Source organism: Equus quagga, chromosome 7 (genome assembly GCF_021613505.1).
Source record: "Equus quagga isolate Etosha38 chromosome 7, UCLA_HA_Equagga_1.0, whole genome shotgun sequence".
NCBI lineage: Eukaryota > Metazoa > Chordata > Mammalia > Perissodactyla > Equidae > Equus > Equus quagga.
Window position 1 is genome coordinate 16115921 of NC_060273.1, and position 20740 is coordinate 16136660.

At 34.7% G+C, this 20740-nt stretch overlaps 1 protein-coding gene across 1 annotated transcript in view; it reads right to left on the reverse strand.

Annotated features, from left to right (window-relative positions):
- Nucleotides 1-20740, reverse strand: part of LOC124241986 (phospholipid-transporting ATPase ABCA3-like) — a 194776-nt gene that overhangs the window by 100965 nt on the left and 73071 nt on the right. Inside the window, exon 12 of the mRNA XM_046666405.1 lies at nt 3121-3246. Within this exon, the coding sequence (XP_046522361.1) occupies nt 3121-3246 (126 nt within the window). The remainder of the gene's footprint in view (nt 1-3120; nt 3247-20740) is intronic.

Consider the following 20740-nt stretch of genomic DNA (forward strand, 5'->3'; position numbering starts at 1 on the left):
GTCCTCCAGGTTCATCCATGTTGTCACAAATGTCAAGATTTCCTTCTTTTCTTAAAGCTGAATAACATTCCATTATATAGATATACCCCATTTTCCTTATCTATTCATCTGTTGATGGACATTTAGGTTGTTTCCATATCCTGGCTATTGTGAATAATGTTGAAATGAACATGGGAGTGCAGATATCTCTTCAAGATTCTGATTTTGTTTCCTTTGGATATATACCCAGAAGTGGGATTGTTGGATCATAGACTAGTTCTTAAATAAACTGAATTCATATTTAAAAACATCAAAAACATATCTCCAGGTTCAGATGGTTTTACTAGTGAACTTTACTTAATAGTTAAAGAATAAATTAAAATTAAAATTAAAATTAATTAAATAAATATAAATTAAACAATTCTTCATAAATTCTTCCAGAAAACAGAAAAAGAGGGAGCACTTCCCAACTCATTTTACGAAGCCAGTATTACCCTGATACCAAAACCAGACAAAGACAAAACAAAAAGAGGATACTAGAGGCTAACATCCCTCATAAACTTAGCTCTGAATGAAATATTATCAAACCAAATTCAGTCATGTGTTAGCAAAACCCATGACTAAGTGAGATTTATCCCACAAATGTAAGGCTGGTCAATATTTGAAAATCAATCAAAGTAATCTATCATGTTAACAGTCTAAAGAAGAAAAATCACATAATCATTAACAGATGTATGAAGAGTCTTTGACCAACTGCAACATTCATTTATTAAAAACTCTCAGCAAACTAAGAATAGAAAGGAACTTCGTCAAGGTGATAAAGGGTACCTATGAAAAAAATTTTTAATGGTGGAAGACAGAATGCTTTCCTCTTAAGATCAGGAACAAGTCAAGGATGCCCACTCTCAATAACAATATTCAACATCATACTGTTCCTAGCCAGTGCAACAGACAAGAGAAAGAAATAAAGAGCACACAGATTGGCACAAAAAACCAAAACTGCCCTTATTCTCTGATGGCATGATTGTCTCTATATAAAAGAAATCTACAAAAATCCCCTCCTAAACCTAATAAATGAGCTTAGCAAGGTCAGAGGTTAATAGGTCAACACACAAATATCAATCATTTTTTATGTAGAAGCAATGAGTAACTAGACATCAAAAAATTTTTAAAGCTCCAAATAATGAAATACACACACACACACACACACACACATATTAACTCTGGTAATATGGTATTGGATCTATATATTGAAAACTAAAAATGGTGATAAAAGAAATCAAAGACCTAAACCAATGTAGAGAGATACTGTGTTCAAAGATTTGAATTCTCAACATAGTAACAATGTTAATTATCTCCAAAGTGATATATAGATTTAATGTAATACCAATCAAAATCACAGCAGAATTTTTGTAGATATATAAAAAATAATACAAAAATTTATCTGGAAGGGCCAAGAAGCTATAATAGCTAAAACACTTTTTAAAAAAATATAGTTGTGAATAGTACTATCCGATATTAAGACATACTGTAAAGCTACACTAATCAGTTCAGTGTGGTATTTGCAAAGGGATATACACATAGTTCAATGGAGGAGAAAAGAGAGTTCAGAAATAAGTCCATATAAATATGGCCATTTGATCTTTGACAATGTGCAAAAATCATGAAAGCAGAGTGTTTTCAAAAAATGGTGTTAGAACAATTGGTCACCCAAATGCAAAAAAATGAACTTAGACCTAAACTTTACAGCTTTATATAAAGACTAACTCAAAATGGATCATAGATCTAAGTGTAACATGTAAAACTACCAAAATTTGGATGAAAATACAGAATAAAATTTTCATGTCCTGGGGTTAGGCATGAGCTCTAGAAAAGACAGCAAAGGCAAGATCCATCAAGAAAAAATGTGATAAATTAGATTTCAACATTAAAAAATTTCCTCTGCAAAAGACATTGTCAAGAAAATGAATAGACAGGCTACAGATTGGGGAAAATACTTGCAAAGCACATATCCAACAAAAGACATACATCCAGAATATACAAAGAACTTTCAAAAATTCAGTAATAAGAAAATGAATAACCCAAATTAAAAAAATGGACAAAGGGGGCCCAGCCCAGTGGCATAGGGGTTAAGTTCACAGGCTCCACTTCAGCGGCCCAGGGTTCACAGGTTTGCACCTGGGTGAGGACCTAGCACTGCTGGTCAAGCCATGCTGTGTCGGCATCCCACATAAAATAGACGAAGATTGGTACAGATGTTAGTTGGCTCAGCAATGACCTTCCTCAAGCAAAAAGAGGAAGATTGCTGACAGATGTTAGCTTGGGGCCAATCTTCCTCACACACACACATAAAAGGACAAAGGGCCTGAACATATATTTCCTCAAAGAGGCTATTAAAATGGCAAATAAGCACATGAAATATGATCAACATCATTAGCCATTCATGAATTGTAAATTAAACCCATGATTAGATACAACTACACACTTATTAGAATGGTTAAACTTAAAAAAGAAGTATTAACAATACCCAATACTAGCAAGGACGTGAAGCAATTGAAATTCTCATACTTTGCTGGTGGGGGTGCAAAATGGTACAGCTACTCTGGAAAGCAGTTTGGCATTTATAATATGATCCAGTAATCCTACTCTGAGAGTGATTAAAATTTATGTTTACATACAAAAAAAAAAAACTGTACGTGAAATTCAGAACAGCTTTATTCATATGTGTGGAGCCTGGAAACAACCCAAATGTCCTTCAGTTGGTGTACTGTGTTACATCCAAATGTGAAATATTATTCAACAATTAAAAGAAACATATTACCTACTACACAACCATGGATAGATCTCATAGGCATTATGCTCTAAGTAGCTAATCTCTAAAGGTTACATACTATATGATTCTATTTATATGATAGTCTCAAGAAGACAAAACTATGGTGATGAAGGATAGATCAATGGTTACCAGGGGTTCAGGGGAAGAGGGATGACTACAAAGGAGTGGCATAAAGGAATGTTTTGGGGTGATGAAACTGTTCCGTATTCTGATTGTGGTGTTGGTTAAATGTATTAAAATTCATAGATCTGTACATTAAAAGAAAAAAGTTAAATTGACTATATAATTTAAAAAAATCTCTGACTTACCACAGCATAGAAAAAAAGGTGTTCTGATACTGTCAAGTCATTAAACAAGTCATGCTGTGGGCAGAAGCTCAAGTTTTTTCGAATCTCAATTATATTCTTCGAGATGTCATATCCATTAATATAGACCTCTCCTCTGGTGGGAGGGTAGCGACCTACAAGGAAGCAGAAGACATAACAAAAGCTGTGCTTTGGTGAGAACATAAGACGCTGCAAATCAGCACCTCAAATTCAGTCTACTGGTGGATTACTCAAAAGATTTAGCACCGTCTCCTGCATGAGAATAGTTCAGGAAAATTATAGTTACATCTGGGTGGTAGGATTAGCTAGCTTTTGATTTTCTTTCTTTTTCTTATCTTTTTTATACTAATTTTCTACGAGTATGGACTATATTGGAGATAAAAACATTTAAATAATTTGCTATCTTCCAATATATTTGCATTGTCATCAGCCAGTTAAGATATTTGTGAACCATGTTAGGTACTGTGTAGATGCTATGAAAAACATATCTGGAATATGTAACTTTTGTCCCCAAGAAACATAAATATTAATAACAACCAGTCCAGATTTTGTGGGGAACTATTTGGTAATATGTAAAAAAGAAACTATAAAACCATTTAAACCCTATGAATCATTTATCCTGTTTAAAAATATATATCCTTTTGAAAATTGAGATATAGTTGACATGTAACATTCTATTAGTTTTAGATGTACAACATAACGATTCAATATTTGTATATATTGCAAAATGATCACCACCTAAGTCTAGTTAATGTCCATCACCATACATAGCTACAAATTATTTTTCTTGTGATAAGAACTTTTAAGATTTACTCTCTTAGCAACTTTCAAATACACAATACAGTATTATTAACTATAGTCACTATGCTGTGTATTACATACCCATGACTTATTTATCTTATAACTAGAAGTTTTTCTTTGTGGCCCTCAAATACCATTTAGCCCAGCTCCCATCCCTCACCTCTGACAATCACCAATCTGTTCTCTGTATCTATGAATTTGTTTTTTTAAGATTCCACATATAAGTGAGATCATACAGTGTTTGTCTTTCTCTGACTTATTTCACTTAGCACAATGCCCTTAAGGTCCATCCATGTTCTTGCAAATACCAAGATTTCCTACTTTTTAATGGCTGAATAATAATCCATTGTGTGTGTGTATATATATATTCATTGTGTGTGTGATCTATATCTATATGTTTATCTATATCACATCTTTATCCATTCACCATTAATGAGAACTTGCATTTCTAACATATTCCCAGGTGATGCTGATGATGGTGCTGGTCAGAGGACCATACTTTGAGAACCACTGAGTTAGGGTAAAGGCTAAACTGCCACATCAAAGAGGCCCCAAAGAAGTTTAAAGATAGAGATTTTGCATTCATATGATCATCCCAAAGTGAACAATCCAGTTGGTAGGAAGATCAACTCTACATTTTCTTTATTCATTCATCTGTTGATGGACACTTAGGTTGTTTTCATGTCTTGACTATTGTGAATAATGCTACAATGAACATGGGGATGCATATACTTTTTAGAGATAGTGTTTTCATTTCCTTCAGATAAATGCTCAGAGGTGGAATTGCTGGATTATATGGTAGTTATATTTTTAATTTTCTGAGGAACCTCCATACTGTATTCCATAGTGGCTGCACCAATTTACATTCTCACCAATAGTGCCCAAGGGTTCCCTTTTCTCCACATCCTCATCAATACTTATTTCTTTTCTTTTTTGATAACAGCCATTCTAACAGATGTGAGGTGAGATCTCATTGTGGTTTTGGTTTGCATTTCCCTGAGGGTTAGTGATGTTAAACATCTTTTCATGTACCTGTTGGCCATTTGTATGTCTTGTTTGAAAAAACGTCTATTCAGATCCTCTGCTCATTTTTTATTTGTTTTTCTGCTATTGAGTTATACAAGTTCTTTTTAATTTTTGGATATTACTGCCTTGTCAGATAAATGATTTGAAAATATTTTCTCCCATTCAGTAGGTTCCTTTTCATTTTGTTGATGGTTTCCTCTGCTGTGCAGAAACTTTTTAGTTTGATGTAGCCCTACTTATTTATTTTTGCTTTTGTTGTCTTTGCTTTTGGTGTCAAATCCAAAATATCATCACTAAGATTGATGTCAATGATCTTACTGTCTATGTTTTCTTCCAGGAGTTTTATGGTTTCAGGGCTTATGTTCATGTCTTTAATCCATTTAGTTAGTTTTAGTGTATGGTGTAAGATAGTTGTCCAGTTTCATTCTTTTGCATGTGGATGTCTAGTTTTTCCAAGACCATTTATTGAAGAGATTGTCATTTCCCCATTGTATGTTCTTGGCTCCTTTGTCGCAAATTAATTTACCATATATTTGTGGGTTTATTTCTGGGCTCTAGATTCTGTTCCATTGCTCTACATGTCTGTTTTTATGCCAATATCACACTGTTTTGATGACTATAGCTTTCTAATATAGTTTGAAATCAGGAAGCTTGATGCCCCCAGCTTTATTCTTCTTTCTTAAGACTGCTTTGGTTAAAAAACTGTATAGTTTTGTTTCTGGTTAGAGTTAAGTTGTTATCAGCTTAAATATAATAACTATAAAATATTTTATGTAAGCTCCAAGGTAACCACAAAGAAAATACCTATAGAATATACACAAAAGAAAAAGAAAGAAATCAGAGCCTGTCAATACAAAAAGTAATGATACGCAGAGGAAGACAGCAAGAATGGAAAAGAAGGACAAAAGAACTACCAGAAAGACAGAAAACAATTTAAAAATGGCAATGGTAAGTGCTTCCCTATCAATAATTTAACTGTAAAGGAACAGAATCAAAAATATATAAAGTGGCTGAATGGATAAAGTAACAATATCCAACTACATGCTCTCTACAAGGAACTCACTTTAGATTTAAGGACATACACAGGCAGAAAGTAAAGGCATGGAAAAAGATATTCCATGCAAATGGTAACCAAAGAGAGCAGGGGTGGTTATACTTAAACCAGACAAAATAGACTTTAAGTAAAATCAGTTGAAAGAGACAGAGAATAATATTATACAATGATTATATAATGATTTTATCATATAATGATAAAAACAGTAAAGTTGCGGGAAGATATAATAATTATAAATACATGCACCAACATCAGAACTCCTAAATATATATAGCAAACATTGACGGAACTAAAGGGAAGAATAGATAGAAATATTATATTGCATGGAGACTTCAATATCCCATTTTCAATAACAGATAAAATAACCAGATAGATGATTACCAAGGTAACAGCAGAATTGGATAACACAATAGACCAAATGGACCTAAGAAACCTTTTATCCAACAGCAGAAAATATACATTCTTGTCAAGTGCACACAGAACATTCTCCAGGATAGACCATATGTTAAGTCCCAAAACAAGGCATAAGAAATTTAAGATTGAAATAATACTAAATATCTTTTTAAACCACAAAAGAATGAAACTAGAGAGCAATAGCAGAAGGAAAACTGGACAATTTATAAATGTGGAAATTTAATTTTTGAAAAATCACATTCTTGAAAAAGCAATAGGTCAAAGAAGAAATAAAAAGAGAATTAGAAAATATCTTGAGTCAAATGAAAATGAAAACACAACATATCAAAACCTATGGGATGCAGCAAAAACAGTACTGAGGCAAGATTATATTGATCAATGCCTACATTAAAAAAGAAGGAAAAAAACAACCACCTAACTTTACACCTCAAGGAACTATAAAAAGGGCAAACTAATTCCAAAGTTAGCAGAAGGAAAGAAATAACAAGAGGTAGAGAATAAATAACCAAAATTGAGACTAGAAACACAATAGAAAAAAATCATTAAAATTATTTGAAAAGATAAACATAATTGACAAACCTTAACTAGACTGACGAAAAAAGTGGGAAGACAAACAGAATCAGAAATAAAAGAGACATTGCAACTGATGTCACAGAAATAAAAAAGATCATATTTGTAAACCATACATAGTTAACCCTCTGTATCTGCTGGTTTTGCATCCAAAGATTCAACCAACCGCCATATGATCCAGCAGTCTCACTTCTGGGTATTTATCCAAAAGCACTGAAATCAGGATCTTGAAGAGATATTTGCACTGCTATATTCATTGCAGCGTTATTTATAATAGCCAAGATTTGGAAACAACCTAAATGTCCATCTACAGATGAATGGATAAATAAAATGTGGTATATATACACAATAGAATATTATTCAGCCTTAAAAAAAGGACAGATGGAGTGATGTTAGCATCATGGTGACATAGATGTCCCTCATTTTTGTCCCCTACTCAACAAAAAAGAAATTCAGCATTCACCCACCAACAAAAGTGCTTCTGTTGGAGTTGTGGGATCCAGCACCATATGTCAAGGTACCTGGGAGAAGTCTTGCCCACCTGGACATTTGATAATAGGCAGACAGACCTCAGTACCAATGGTGGAACCTGGAGTAGTCTGTGAATTGGTTCCAGCCCTTCTTGGCCGTGGTCTGGGAGCACCTGGAGAACACTGACTTGGGCAGTCACCCACGAATGAGATAGCCTTTATGGAAGTCCAGGTTTACAGAAGAGAAGTTCCAGCATCCCGCTTGAGCAAAAAACATGAGTTTGGACACACTGGAGTGCTAAGAGGAACAGCTTGACTTTGCCAGCATCACTCCTTCCCCAAGACGGCACAGCTTAGGGTCAAAGGAGACCCTGGACTGTGACTTCTGTCATGGGAAAGAGGGAGAGATGTTGGTCAAAGGGTAGAAACTTCGAGTCAGAAGATGAATAAATTCTGGGGATCTAATCCACAGCATTGTGAATACAGTGAACAATACTGTATTATATATCTGAAAGGTGCTAAGAGAGTAGATCTTAAATATTTTCACCACAAAAAAAAATGGTAACTATGGGATGTGATGGAGGTATTAGCTAATGCTACAGTGGTAATCATTTTGCAGTATATAAGTCTATCAAATCAATATGTTGTATACCTTAAAGTTACACAATGTTATATGTCAATTATATCCCGGTAAAGCTGGAAGAAAAGAATGTGTTCCTTTTAGCAAAACTGCATTTGCATAAAAATTCCTAGAGGATTCATCAAAACAAAGTCAATGTGTTAATGAAAATATTAGGAACAAGTAAGTCCCTAGGAAAAAAACCCCAAAAACTTAAATGGTCATAGATGTATGGGTTTATTTCTGGATTCTCAATTTGATTCCTTTGGTCTACAGGTTTATCCTTATGGCAGTAACATTATAGATTTGTTGAGATTTTCTATTTCTTCTTGAATTCATTCAGGTAATTCTGGTGTTTCTAGGAATTTGTCCATTTAATCTAGGTTATTTAACTTGTTGGTGTACAATTGTTCATAGTATTCTCTTATAAGCCCTTTTCATTTCTGTAAGGTTGGTAGTAATTTCTCCATTTCCATATCTGATTTTAGTAATTTCAATCTTCTCTTTTTTCTTAGCCAGTTTAGCTACAGATTTGCCACTTTCTAGAAATCTTTGTGAAAAACCAGCTTTTGGCTTTGTTTATTCTATTGTTTTTCTACTCTATGTTTTATTTTTCTCTGTTATAATTTCCATTATTTCCTTCCTTTGGCTATCCTTGGGTTTAATTTCCTCCTCTTTTTCTAACTCTTCAAGGTGTAATGTTAGATAATTGATTTGAAATTTTCTTCAATTCCAATTTCTCTTACAATTTCTTCTTTGTTCTCTTGGTCATTAAAGAATGTGTTGCTTAATTTACATAAACCTGTGAATTTCCCAATTTACTTTGTGCTATTTATATTTCTAGCTTGTTCCTTTGTGGTGGGAAAAGATATTTTGCTAATTTCAATCTTTTAAAATTTATCATGACTTGTTTCCTTGCCTAATGTATCATCTATCCTGGAGAATGTTCTATGTGCAAATGTGTATTCTGTTGTGTGGAGTGTTCTATACATATCTGTTCTGTCCAACCTGTTTAGTATGTTGTTCAAGCTTGCTATTTTTATATTACTCTTCCCTGTTGTTGATCTATCTTTCTTTGAATTTGGGATATTGAAGTAAAATTTTGCTTCATATATTTTGGGGCTATGTTGTTTGGTGCATATATATTTATGACTTATCTTTTTGATGAAACCGACACTTTAATCAATATATAATGTCTTTTATCTGTCTTTTTTTACAATTTTGACCTTAAGTCAACTTTGTTTGATATTATAGTGAACTCAGGTCTATTTCGGTTACTATTTGCATGCAATCTATCTTATAACTTTAAATCTATTTGTGTCTTTGGATGTTAAATTGAGTCTCTTGTAGACATTATATAGTTTGGTCTGTTTAAAACATCCATTCTCCCAATCTCTGCCTTTAGGCAGGATAGTTTAATTCACTTACATTTAAAGTTATTGCTTCTTAAAATTACTTTTATCATTCTGCTTTGTTTTCTGTGTCCTGTACTTATGTCCCTCACTTCCTTTATTACTGCCTTAATTTTCACTTAGTTGATTTTTTAGTGAACCATTTTGAGTCTCTTTTCATTTCCCTGGTGTACAATTTCTAGATATTTTATTTGTGGTTACCATGGGGATTATACATAGATATTAAATTTATTATAATTTAGTTTGAATAGATAACTACTGAACTTCAGTAGCTTATAAAAACCTTGTTCCTACACATCTCCATCCTCTCTACTCTATGTTGTCATAAATTACATGTTTACACATTGAGTGCCCCACAAAATAATTTTATGAATTTGTCTTTGAAACCACATATGAAAATGTAAGTTACAAACCAAAAATACAGTAATACTGGATTTTGTGTCTGCCTATACAATTACTTTCACTGGAGACCTTTATTTCTTCATGCTAGCTTCAAGTGACTGTCTAGTGTACTTCCATTTTTACCTGAAGGACTCCTTTTACCATTTCTTGTAATGCTAAATGTCATGCTAATGAACTTCCTTGGCTTTTGTTTATATAGGTATCTTAATTTTTCTTTTATTTTTGATGCACAGTTTTTCCAGGCAGAGCATTTTTGGCCAAAAGATTTTTTTTCTTTCAGCACTTTAAATATGTCATCCCACTACTTTCTAGTATCCATGATTTCTAATAAGAAATCATTTAGTAACTTTTGAGAATCCCTTGTATGTGAGAATCTCTTGTATGTGAGAAGTTATTTCTTTCTTGGTGCTCTCAAAATTCTCTCTTTGTTTTCTGACAGTTTGATTATAGTGTGTATTGATGTTGAATGCTTCAAGTTTATCCAGTTGGAGTTCAATGAGATTTTTGGGTGGGCAGATTTAAGTATTTCATCAAGTCTAGGAAGTTTTGGGCCATTGTCTTCCAATCTATTTCAACCCCTTTCTCTTTCTGCTCTCCTTCTTGGACTCCCCTGTTTGGTATATTTGATAGTGTCCTATGGGTTCCTTAGTCTCTGTCACTTTTCTTCATCTTTTTTGTTTCAGTTCTTTAGACTGGATAATCTCAACTGTCCTACTTTCAAATTCAATGATTCTTTCTTCTGCTTGCTCAATTCTGCTGTTTAACCCCTCTAATAAAACTTTCATTTCCCTCATTGTACTTTTCAGGCCCAGAATTTCTGTCTGGTTCCTTTTTAAAATTGCTACCTCTTTATTGATACTTAATTTTGTCCTCTGTCATTTCCCTGATTTCCTTAGTTTTTGTGCAGGTTTTCTTTAATTCTTTGAGTATATTTGAGACAGCTAATTTAAAGTCATTGCCTAGTAAGTCCTTTGCCTGGACTTCCTCAGGGCTGGTTTCTGTCAATTTATTTTATTCCTTTGAGTGGGACATACTTTCCTATTTCTTTGTATACCTAGTGATGTTTTGTTGAATGCTGGATATTTGAATATTGTAATGTGGTAAGTCTGCAGATTCTCTCCTCTCACCAAGGTTTTTGATTATTGAAGGTTGCATTCATCCATTTGTTTAATAATTTTTCTAATCTACTTTAATAAAGACTGCCTTCTTTGTCATGTGTGATTACTGAAATCTCTTGATCCTTTAGATTGTATACAGGTAGTGTTTTGACAGAGATTTCCTTGAATGCCAGGAGCTAAAGAACAAAACAAAATAAAACAAAACTCTTCCAGTCTTTACAGAGTGGCCTTTGCTAGGAACTCCTTTAACACTCACCAGGCTGCACTGAGCCTAGAGATCAGCCAGAAGTGAAATCATGGGGTCTTCTTAAGTCTTTCCTGAACATGCGTCTTGCCATAAGCATGCATGTGGCTTTCTAAACTTGTCAGTTCCATAGTTTGCCTTTTCACTCTGTTGATTATGTCCTTTGAAGCACAGAAGTTTTAAAGTTTGATTTAGTCTTATTTGTCCATTTTTGCTTTTGGTATCCTAACTAAAAAGTCATTGCTAAACCCACTGTCATGAAGTTTTCTCCTCATATTTTCTTATACTAATTTTGTAGTTTTAGGTTTTATATTTAGGTCTCTATTTGACTTTGAGTTAATTTTTCTATATAGTGTAGGGTAAGGTTCTAATTTCACCATTTTGCCCATTTGCAGTTTTCCTACCTCTATCTGTTGAAGAAACTACTTTTCCCATTGAGAGGTTTTGGCACCCTTGTTGAAGACCATCTGAATATAGACACCATGGTTATTCTCTTGGCTCTCTATTTCATTTCATTGGTCATATGTTTGCCTTTATGCCAGTGCCACATGATTTTGATTACTGTAGCTTTGTAATATGTTTCTAAATTGGGAAGTGTGAGACCTCCAACTTTCTTTTTCTTTTCAATATTGTTTTTGCTATTCAGGATTCCTTGAGATACCATACAAATTTTAGGATGGATTTTCCTATTTTTGCAAAAATGCCATTGGAATTTTGATAGAGATTGCACTGAATATGAAGATAATTTTGAGTAGTATAATATAAATATAATTTAATATAAAGTCTTTCAATCCAAGAACACTAGATGTCTTTATTTCTGTCTTCATTATCTTTCAGCAATGTTTTTTAGTTTGCAGTGTATAAGTCTTATCTCTTTGGTTAAATCTATTCCTAAGTATTTATTCTTTTTTGATGCTACTGGAATTGATGTGTTTTCTTAATTTCACATTGTTCATTTTTAGCTTATAGAAATGCAACTGATTTTTGTGTTGATTTTGTATCCTGGAACTTTACTCTATTCACTAATTAGTTCTAACAAGGTTGTGTGTGTGTGTGTGTGTGTGTGTGTGTGTGTGTAATCTTTATGGTTTTCCATATATAAAATTCATGTTATTTGCAAACAATTTTACTTTTTCCTTTCCAATTTGGAAGCCTTATATTTCTTTTTATTGCTTAGTTTCTCTAAGACTTCCAGTACTATGTTGAATAGAAGTGGCAAGAGTAGGCATCCTTGTCTTCTTCCTGATCTTAGAGGATAATTTCTCATTCTTTCACCATTAGGTATGATAATAGCTGTGGGCTTTTCATATATGACCTTTGTTGTGTTGAAGTAGTTTCCTTCTAGTCCTAATTTGAGTGTTTTTAATCATGAAAGAATGTTGGAGTCCACCAGTTTGTATTCCCACCAGCAGTGTATGAGGGATCCCTTTTCTCCACATCCTCTCCAAAATTTGTTATTTTTTGTCTTGGTAAGGATAGCCATTCTGATGGGTGTGAGGCAATATCTCATTGTAGTTCTTTTATAAAGACAAGTTATGTCTTTATGTATTGTGTTCTCATTAACATAGATTCATAATTATTTTTTATGCTTTTGTCTTTTAAGCTCTATATGAGTCAAAAGTGAACTTATGCACCAGAACTAGAATAAAACAGGTTTCTATATTTGTCCATATATTTTTATATGGCTTTTTGTTGCTGTCTGGAGTCCTTCATTTCAACTTGAAGTACTCTCTTAGCATTTCTTGTAGGAGAGGTCTGGTGGTAGTAAATTCCTTAAGCTTTAGTTTAACCGGGAAAATCTTAATTTTTCCTTCATTTTTGAAGTACAGTTTTCACAGATACAGTTTTCTTGGTTGCAGGTTTTTTAAATTTCAGCACTTTGAACTTATTACCACTACCTTCTGCACTTCAAGCTTTCTGCAGAATAATCTGCTGAAAATCTTATAGAGGCTCCATTGCAATTAAAGAGTCACCTTTCTCTGAAATTTTTAGAGTTTCATTATAATGTGTCTCATTGTGGGTTTCTTTCACAGTTGTACTTGTAGCTTGTTGACCTTCTTGGATTTGTATGTCTGTTTCTTTTCCCAAATTTGGGAAGTTTTCAGCCATTCTTTCTTTAAATACTCTGTTACTTTCTCTCTCTCATCTCTGGGACTCCCACAATGCATATAGTAGTCCACTTGTTGGTATCCCATAAGTCACTTGGGCTCTTCTCACTTTTCTTCATTCTTTTCTCTTTTTACTCCTCTGAGTTGATAATTTCAAATGTCCTGTCTTTAAGTTCACTGATTCATTTTTCTGCCTGATCAAGTTTGATGTTGAAATCTTCTAATGAAGTTTTCAATTTAGTTATATTTTTACACCTAGAACATTTTTGGGTTTTTAAAAAATAATTTCCATCTTTCTTAGTATTTTAATTTTGTTTATGCATCATTTTCCTCATTTTATTTAGTTGTCAATTTGTGTTCTCTTTTAGATCATTGAACAACTTTAACATTATTTCTGTCAGGTAATTCAGAAGTCTGTGTTTCTTAAGGGTCAGGTTCTTGAACTCTGTTTTGTTCCTTTGACTGGGGCATGTTTCCTTGTTTCTTTGTATGGCTTATAATGTTTTGTTGAGATTTAAGAATTTAAAAAATGGATACTTTCCTCAGTCTTTAGAGACTGGCTTCAAGCAGGGGAAGTCCTTTACCAATCAGCCACCATAGAGGTTTGGGACCTTTCAAACCTTTTCTGGGGATTTGTCTTCTCTAGGGTTGTGCATGTGCTTTTATTCCAGTATAAATGGTTGTCTTTAATTATCTTAAGTTCCATAAGTGGCTTGCAGGTTTTGGTTTCAGTTTCTATTGTATTTTTCTGCCTATAATCTGTTGTCCCCTTGGCATCTGCCAGCAGAAATGCAGACTTTCTACTGCTTTAAAGAACCTTAAAGTGCTGCAGAGCTTGCTTCTTCTTTCTGTGGATTCTAACCTGACAGTCATACCATGCAGCCACTCCCATTAGTACTCTGTTAAGCAAGAGAGAAATTAGTCCTTTGGGCAGCCCCCAGACAAGCCAGAATATTGGGCACAAGTTCTAGTCTTTTCTTTCTGTCCTGACAGAGGAGCTTGAAATTGGGAAGTTTCCTCTTGATTATGCCATGCCATGTGGGGAGAGGGATTAAGGCAAGAAAATGCCTCAAACTTTATACCCCTTTGGATATTGTCTATGGATTCATTTCCATGCTGCAGCTTCTAAACTCGTTTCTAGAGCTTTCAAAAAGGCATTTTTGTCTGTATATTGTTGTTAACTCAGTGTCTCTGTGGGGAATGAGAGCCTGAAGCTTCCAAGTCCAGCATATTGCTGATGTTACTCTCACCTCCTACTGTTTCTAAGTTGCCTTTTTCTTCATTTAGCATTGCTTGATTGCTGTAAGTCTCCAAATGTTTCCAGATTTTTGAAAAAATTGGTTTTAACATTTTATGCTTATTTATCAATTTTGTCTTGTGAAAGGACTGGAAGTTGGAGCTACCTCCTCAGCTATTTTGCTTAACATAATGCCCTCAAGCTTCATCCATGTTGTTGCAAATGGGATAATTTTCTTTTTTTTAATGTGTGAGTAGCATTCCATTGCATATATATATATCACATGTTCCTTATCCATTCATCAGTTGATGGCCACTTGGGTTCCTTCATATTTGGCTATTGTGAATAATGCTGCAGTGAACATAGGGATGCATAAGTCTCTTTCAATTGCTGATTTCAAGTTATTTGGATAAATACCCAGTAGTGGGAGGGCTGAGTCATACAGAATTTCTACTTTTAGTCTTTTGAGAACTCTCCATACTGTTTTCCATAGTGGCAGCATGAGTCTGCATTTGCACCAGCCGCATATGAGGCTTCCCTTTTCTCCACATCCTCCCCAATATTTGTTATTTTTTGTCTTGGTAATTATAGCCATTCTAACGGGTGTAAAGTGATGTCTCATTGTATGTTTGACTTGCGTTTCCCTAATGATTAGAAATGTTGAACATCTTTTCATGTGTCTATTGGCCATCTGTATATCTTCTTTGGAAAAATGTCTGTTCATACCCTCTGCCCATTTTTTGATTGGGTTGTTTGTTTCTTTGCTGTTCAGTTGTGTGAGTTCTTTAGGTATTATGGAGATTAAAGCCTTTTTGGATATATGATTTGCAAATATTTTCTCCGAGTAGGTGGGCTGTCTTTTCATTTTGTTCCTGGTTTGCTTTGCCTTGCAGAAGCTCTTTACTGATGAAGTCCCATTTGCTTACTTTTTCTTTTGCTTCCCTTGCCCAAGTAGACATGTATTTGAAAAAATATTTCTAAGACCAATGTCAAAGAGTTTACTGCCTATATTTTCTTGTAGGAGTTTTATGGTTTCACATCTTACCTTCAAGTCTTTAACCCGTTTTGAGTTAAGTTTTGTGTATGGTGTAAGATAATGGTCTACTTTCTTTTTTTTGCATGTAGCTCTCCAGTTTTCCCAACATCATTCATTGAAGAGAATTTCCTTTCTCCATTGTAAGCTCTTCACTCCTTTGTTGAAGATTAGCTGTCCGTAGAGTGTAGTTTTATTTCTGGGTTTTCAATTCTGTTCCATTGAGCTGTGTGGTTTTTTTTTTGTACCAGTACTGTGCTGTTTTGATTACTAAAGCTTTGTAGTATATTTTGAAGTCAGGGATGGTGCTGCCTCCAGCTTTGTTCTTTTCTCTCAAGATTGCTTTAGCTACTTGGGGTCTTTTGCTGCCCCATATGAATTCTAGGATTCTTTTTTCTATTTCCATGAAGAATATCATTGGGATTCTTATTAGGATTGCATTAAATCTGAAGATTGCTTTAGGTAGTATGGACATTTTAACTACGTTTATTCTTCCAATCTATGTGCATGGAATATCATTCCATTTCTTTTTTTTTAAAGGAAATTTTTTTTCTGCTTTATCTCCCCAACCTTGCCCCCGTACATAGTTGTATATCTTAGTTGCAGGTCCTCCTAGTCACGGGATGTGGGATGCCACCTCAACGTGACCTGATGAGTGGTACCATGTCCACGCCCAGGATCTGAACCCTGGGCTGCTGCAGCAGAGCGTGTGAACTTAACCACTCGGCCACGGAGCTGGCCCCTATTTCATTTATTTATGTCATCATCAACTCCTTTCAATAATGCCTTATACTTTTCATTGTACAGGTTTTTCACCTCCTTGGTAAAACTATTCCTACATATTTTATTCTTTTGGTTGCGATTGTAATGGGGATTGTATACTGTTAGTTCATTATTAGAGTATAGAAATGCAACTGATATCTGTAAGTTGATTTTGTACCCTGCAACTTTGCTATAGTTGTTGATTATTTCTAATAGTTTTCCAATGGATTCTTTACAATTTTCCACATAGAATCATGTTATCTGCAAACAGCAAATTTCACTTCTTCCTTGACAATTTGGATGCCATTTATTTCTTTTTCTTGTCTAATTACTTTGGTCAAAACCTCCAGAACTATGTTGAATACCAGTGGTGAGAGTCAGGACCCTTGGTCCAGTTCTCAGAGGGATGGTTTCAGTTTTTCCCTGTTGAGTATTATGTTGGCTGTGGGTTTGTTACATATCATCCGTATTATGTTGAGGTACTTTCCTTCTATACCCACTTTATTAGGTGTTTTTTTGGGTCATAAATGGATGTTGGATCTTGTCAAAAGCTTTGTCTGAATCTATTGAGATGATCATGTGGTTTTTATTCCTCATTTTGTTAATGTGGTGTATTACATTGATTGACTTGTAGATGCCAAACCATCCTGGCATCCCTGGTACAAATCACACTTGATCATGGTGTGTGATCCTTTTAAAGTATTGTTGTATTCAGTATGTCAATATTTTGTTGAGGCTTTTTGCATCGTGTTCATCAGTGATATTGGCCTGTAATTTTCCTTCTTTGAGTTCTTGCCTGGCTTTGGGATCAGGGTGAATTTGGTCTTGTAGGATGAGTTATGATGTGTTCCATTTCTTCAATTTTTTGGAATAGTAAGAGAAGGATAGGTATTAAATCTTTCAATGTTTGGTAGAATTCTCCAGAGAAGCCACCTGGTGCTGGACTTTTATTTTTTGAGAGGCTTTTGATTACTGTTTCAATGTCTTTACTTGTGGTTGGGCTACTCAGAGTCTGTTTCTTCTTGATTCAGTTTTAGGAGGTTGTACAAGTCTAAGAATTTATCCATATCTTGTAGATTGTCCAATTTGTTGGCATATAGTTTTTCATGGTATTCTCTCATAGTTCTTTGTATTTCTGTGGTATTCATTGTAATTTCTTTCATTTTTAATGTCATTTATTTGAGCCTTCTCTTTTTTTTCTTAGTGAGTCTGGCTAAGGGTTTGTCAATTTTATCTTCTCACAGAATGAGCTCTTTGTTTCATTGATCCTTTTACAGATTTTTTTGTTTCAATTTCATTTATTTCTGCTCTAATTTTTATTTCCTTCCATCTGCTGACTTTGGGATTTGTTTGTTCTTTTTCCAGTTGTTAGGTATAGTTTAAGATTGCTTATTTGAGACTTTTCTTGTTTGTCAAGGCAGACCTGTATTGCTATGAACTTCCCTTTTCCTTTTTAGGAAGATTAGCCGTGAGCTAACATCTGCTGTCAATCCTCCTCTTTTTGCTGAGGAAGACTGACCCTGAGCTAACATCCGTGCCCATCTTCCTCTACTTTATATGTGGGACACCTACCACAGCATGGCTTGCCAAGCAGTGCAATGTCCACACCTGGGATCCAAACTGGTGAACCCCAGGCTGCTGAAGTGGAACATGTACACTTAACCACTGCACCACTGGGATGGCCCCTGAATTTCCCTCTTAGGACCACTTTTGCTGCATCCCATATGAGTTGGTATTGTGTATTTTTCGTTTGTCTCCAGATATATTTTGATTTCTCCTTTAATCACTTCATTGACCCATTGGTAGTTTAGTAGTGTGTTGTTTTGTCGTCACATATTTGTCAATTTCCCAGCTTTTTTTTTTGTAGTTGATTTCTAGTTTCAAAGCGTTATGATCAGGAAAAAAGCTTGATGTGACTTCAATCTTCATAAATTTATTGAGGCTTGCCTTATTTCCCAACATATTGTCTATCTTTGAGAATGTTCCGTGTGCACTTGAGAAGAATGTGTATTCTGCTGATTTCAGACGGACTGTTCTCTATATATCTATTAAGTCCATCTGTTCTAGTTTTTCATTTCATTCCACTATTTCCTTGTTGAGTTTCTTTCCAGATGATCTACCCATTGATGTAAGTGGGGTGTAGAGGTCCCCTACTATTTATTGTGTTGTTGTTAATTTCTCCCTTTAGGTCTGTTAATAGTTGGTTTATGCACTTTGGTACTCCTGTATTAGGTGCATATATATTTATAAGTGTTATCTGTCACTTTTATAATCACATTCCACCCCTCTTTGTCTCTCATTGTCTTTTTTATCTTGAAGTCTACTTTGTCTGATATATGTATGACAACATCTGTTTTCCTTTGTTTGACATTAGCTTGGAGTATCATCTCCCATCCTTCCACTCTAAGCCAGTGTTTGTCTTTAGAGCCGCAATGTGTTTCCTGGAGGAAGCATATTGTCGGGTCTTGCTTTTTAATCCATCCAGCCACTCTGTGCCTTTTGATTGGAGAATTCAATCCATTTACATTTAGAGTGATTATTGATATATGTGGGATTAATACTGACATGTTATCACTTGTTTTCCAGTTGTTATGTATTTCCCTTGCTTATTGTCCTATGTTTTTCTGACTGCCAGTTCAGTTTGCTGTTTTTCTAGGATGGTGTTCTCAGTTTTCTTTTTATTTATCATTTGTGTTTCTGCTCTGATTTTTTTGTTTAGTGTTTACCATGAGGTTTGTATAAAAGATCTCATAGATGAGATGGTCCATTTTCTGATAGTCTGTTATTTCCTTAATTTAAGCAGGTTCCATCTCTTTCCTCCTCCCCATCTAAGTTATTGTTGTCACAATGTATTTCATTTTTGCTGAGTTTGTGATTAAATTGAAGTGATTATAGTTATTTTTGATGCTTTCCTTACATATATCTTTAATGTTATAATTGTTTGCTAACATGTTCTGATAGAGAGCTGCAATTTTCTGATTTTGTCTGCTATTTATCTCCTTGCTCTAAGCTTTGTAAACTCTTCTTTCTTTTTCTAGGTATAAGGGCCTTCTTGATAATTTCTTGTAGGGGGGTCTTGAGGCGATGAACTCCCTCACTTTCCATTTGTCTGGGAAAGTTTTTATTTCTCCATCATATCTGAAGGATAGTTTCACTGGATAGAATATTCTTTGCTGAAAGTTTTTGCGTTTCAGAATTTTGAAAGTGTCATTCCACCCTCTCCTAGCCTGTAATGTTTCTGATGAGAATTCTGCTGAAAGCATCATAGGGGTTCCTTTGTAGGTTATTTTCTTCTGCCTTCCTGCCCTTAATATTTTTTCTTTGACATTCACTTTTTTAGTTTTACTAATATATGCCTTGGAGAAGGTCTTTTTACATTGATGTAATTAGGAAATCTATTGGCTTCATTTACATGTAATTCCAGCTCCCTTCTCCAGGTTTGGGAAGTTCTCAGCTATTATTTCTTTGCACAAGCTCTCTGCTCATTTCTCCCTTTCTTCTCCCTCTTGAATACCTATAATCCTTATGTTAGATTTCCTAATTGAGTTGCATATTTCTCAGAGAATTTCTTCATTTCTTTTTAGTCTTAGTTCTCTCTCCTCCATGTGTAGCATTTCTCTATTTCTGTCCTCTAAATTACTGATTCCAGCCTCCATAAATCAGTTCTATTTTTTAAGGACTCCAGGTTTTCCTTTATCTCATTCATTGTGTTTTCATATCCAACATTCCTGATTGATTTTTTAAATAATTTTAACCACTTTTGTGAGGAATTCCCTCTGTTCATTAATTTTCCATTCCTGAGATCATTAAACTGTCTTTCTGAGTTTTCTTGTAACTCACTGAGTTTCTTTATGATAGCTATTTTGAATTCTCTGTTATTTAGATTGTAAATTTCTGTTTTCATGATTGATTTCTGGTTGCTTGTCATTTTGCCTCTGGTCTGGAGTGTTAATATACCTCTTCATACTATTTGATGGGGTAGACGTGCCATTGCATAGTGATAATATCCAGTTGTAGTTCTACCTGATACTGCTGGGGGAAGGCAGGAACTATGTCTTATGAGCTCTCTGTGAACCCTAGAAGATATGCCTCTGTTGGAAGCTGTGCTGATGGGTCTATCTGTGTTTGCCCACTGGCTGCTGCTCCTTTACACATGTATGTACAAGTGGTCTGGTGGGGATGCCTGTTCTGGCTGACCAGGTGGGAGGGGGCGAGGGACACTTTCTTTCATGTGCATGATCCTGCCTGCCCCTGATCTGCACAGTCTGCTGGCTTGGGCTGCTCACATTCGTGTGGAGTGGACACCCCTGTGATTGCTTAGCTGCCTTGGTG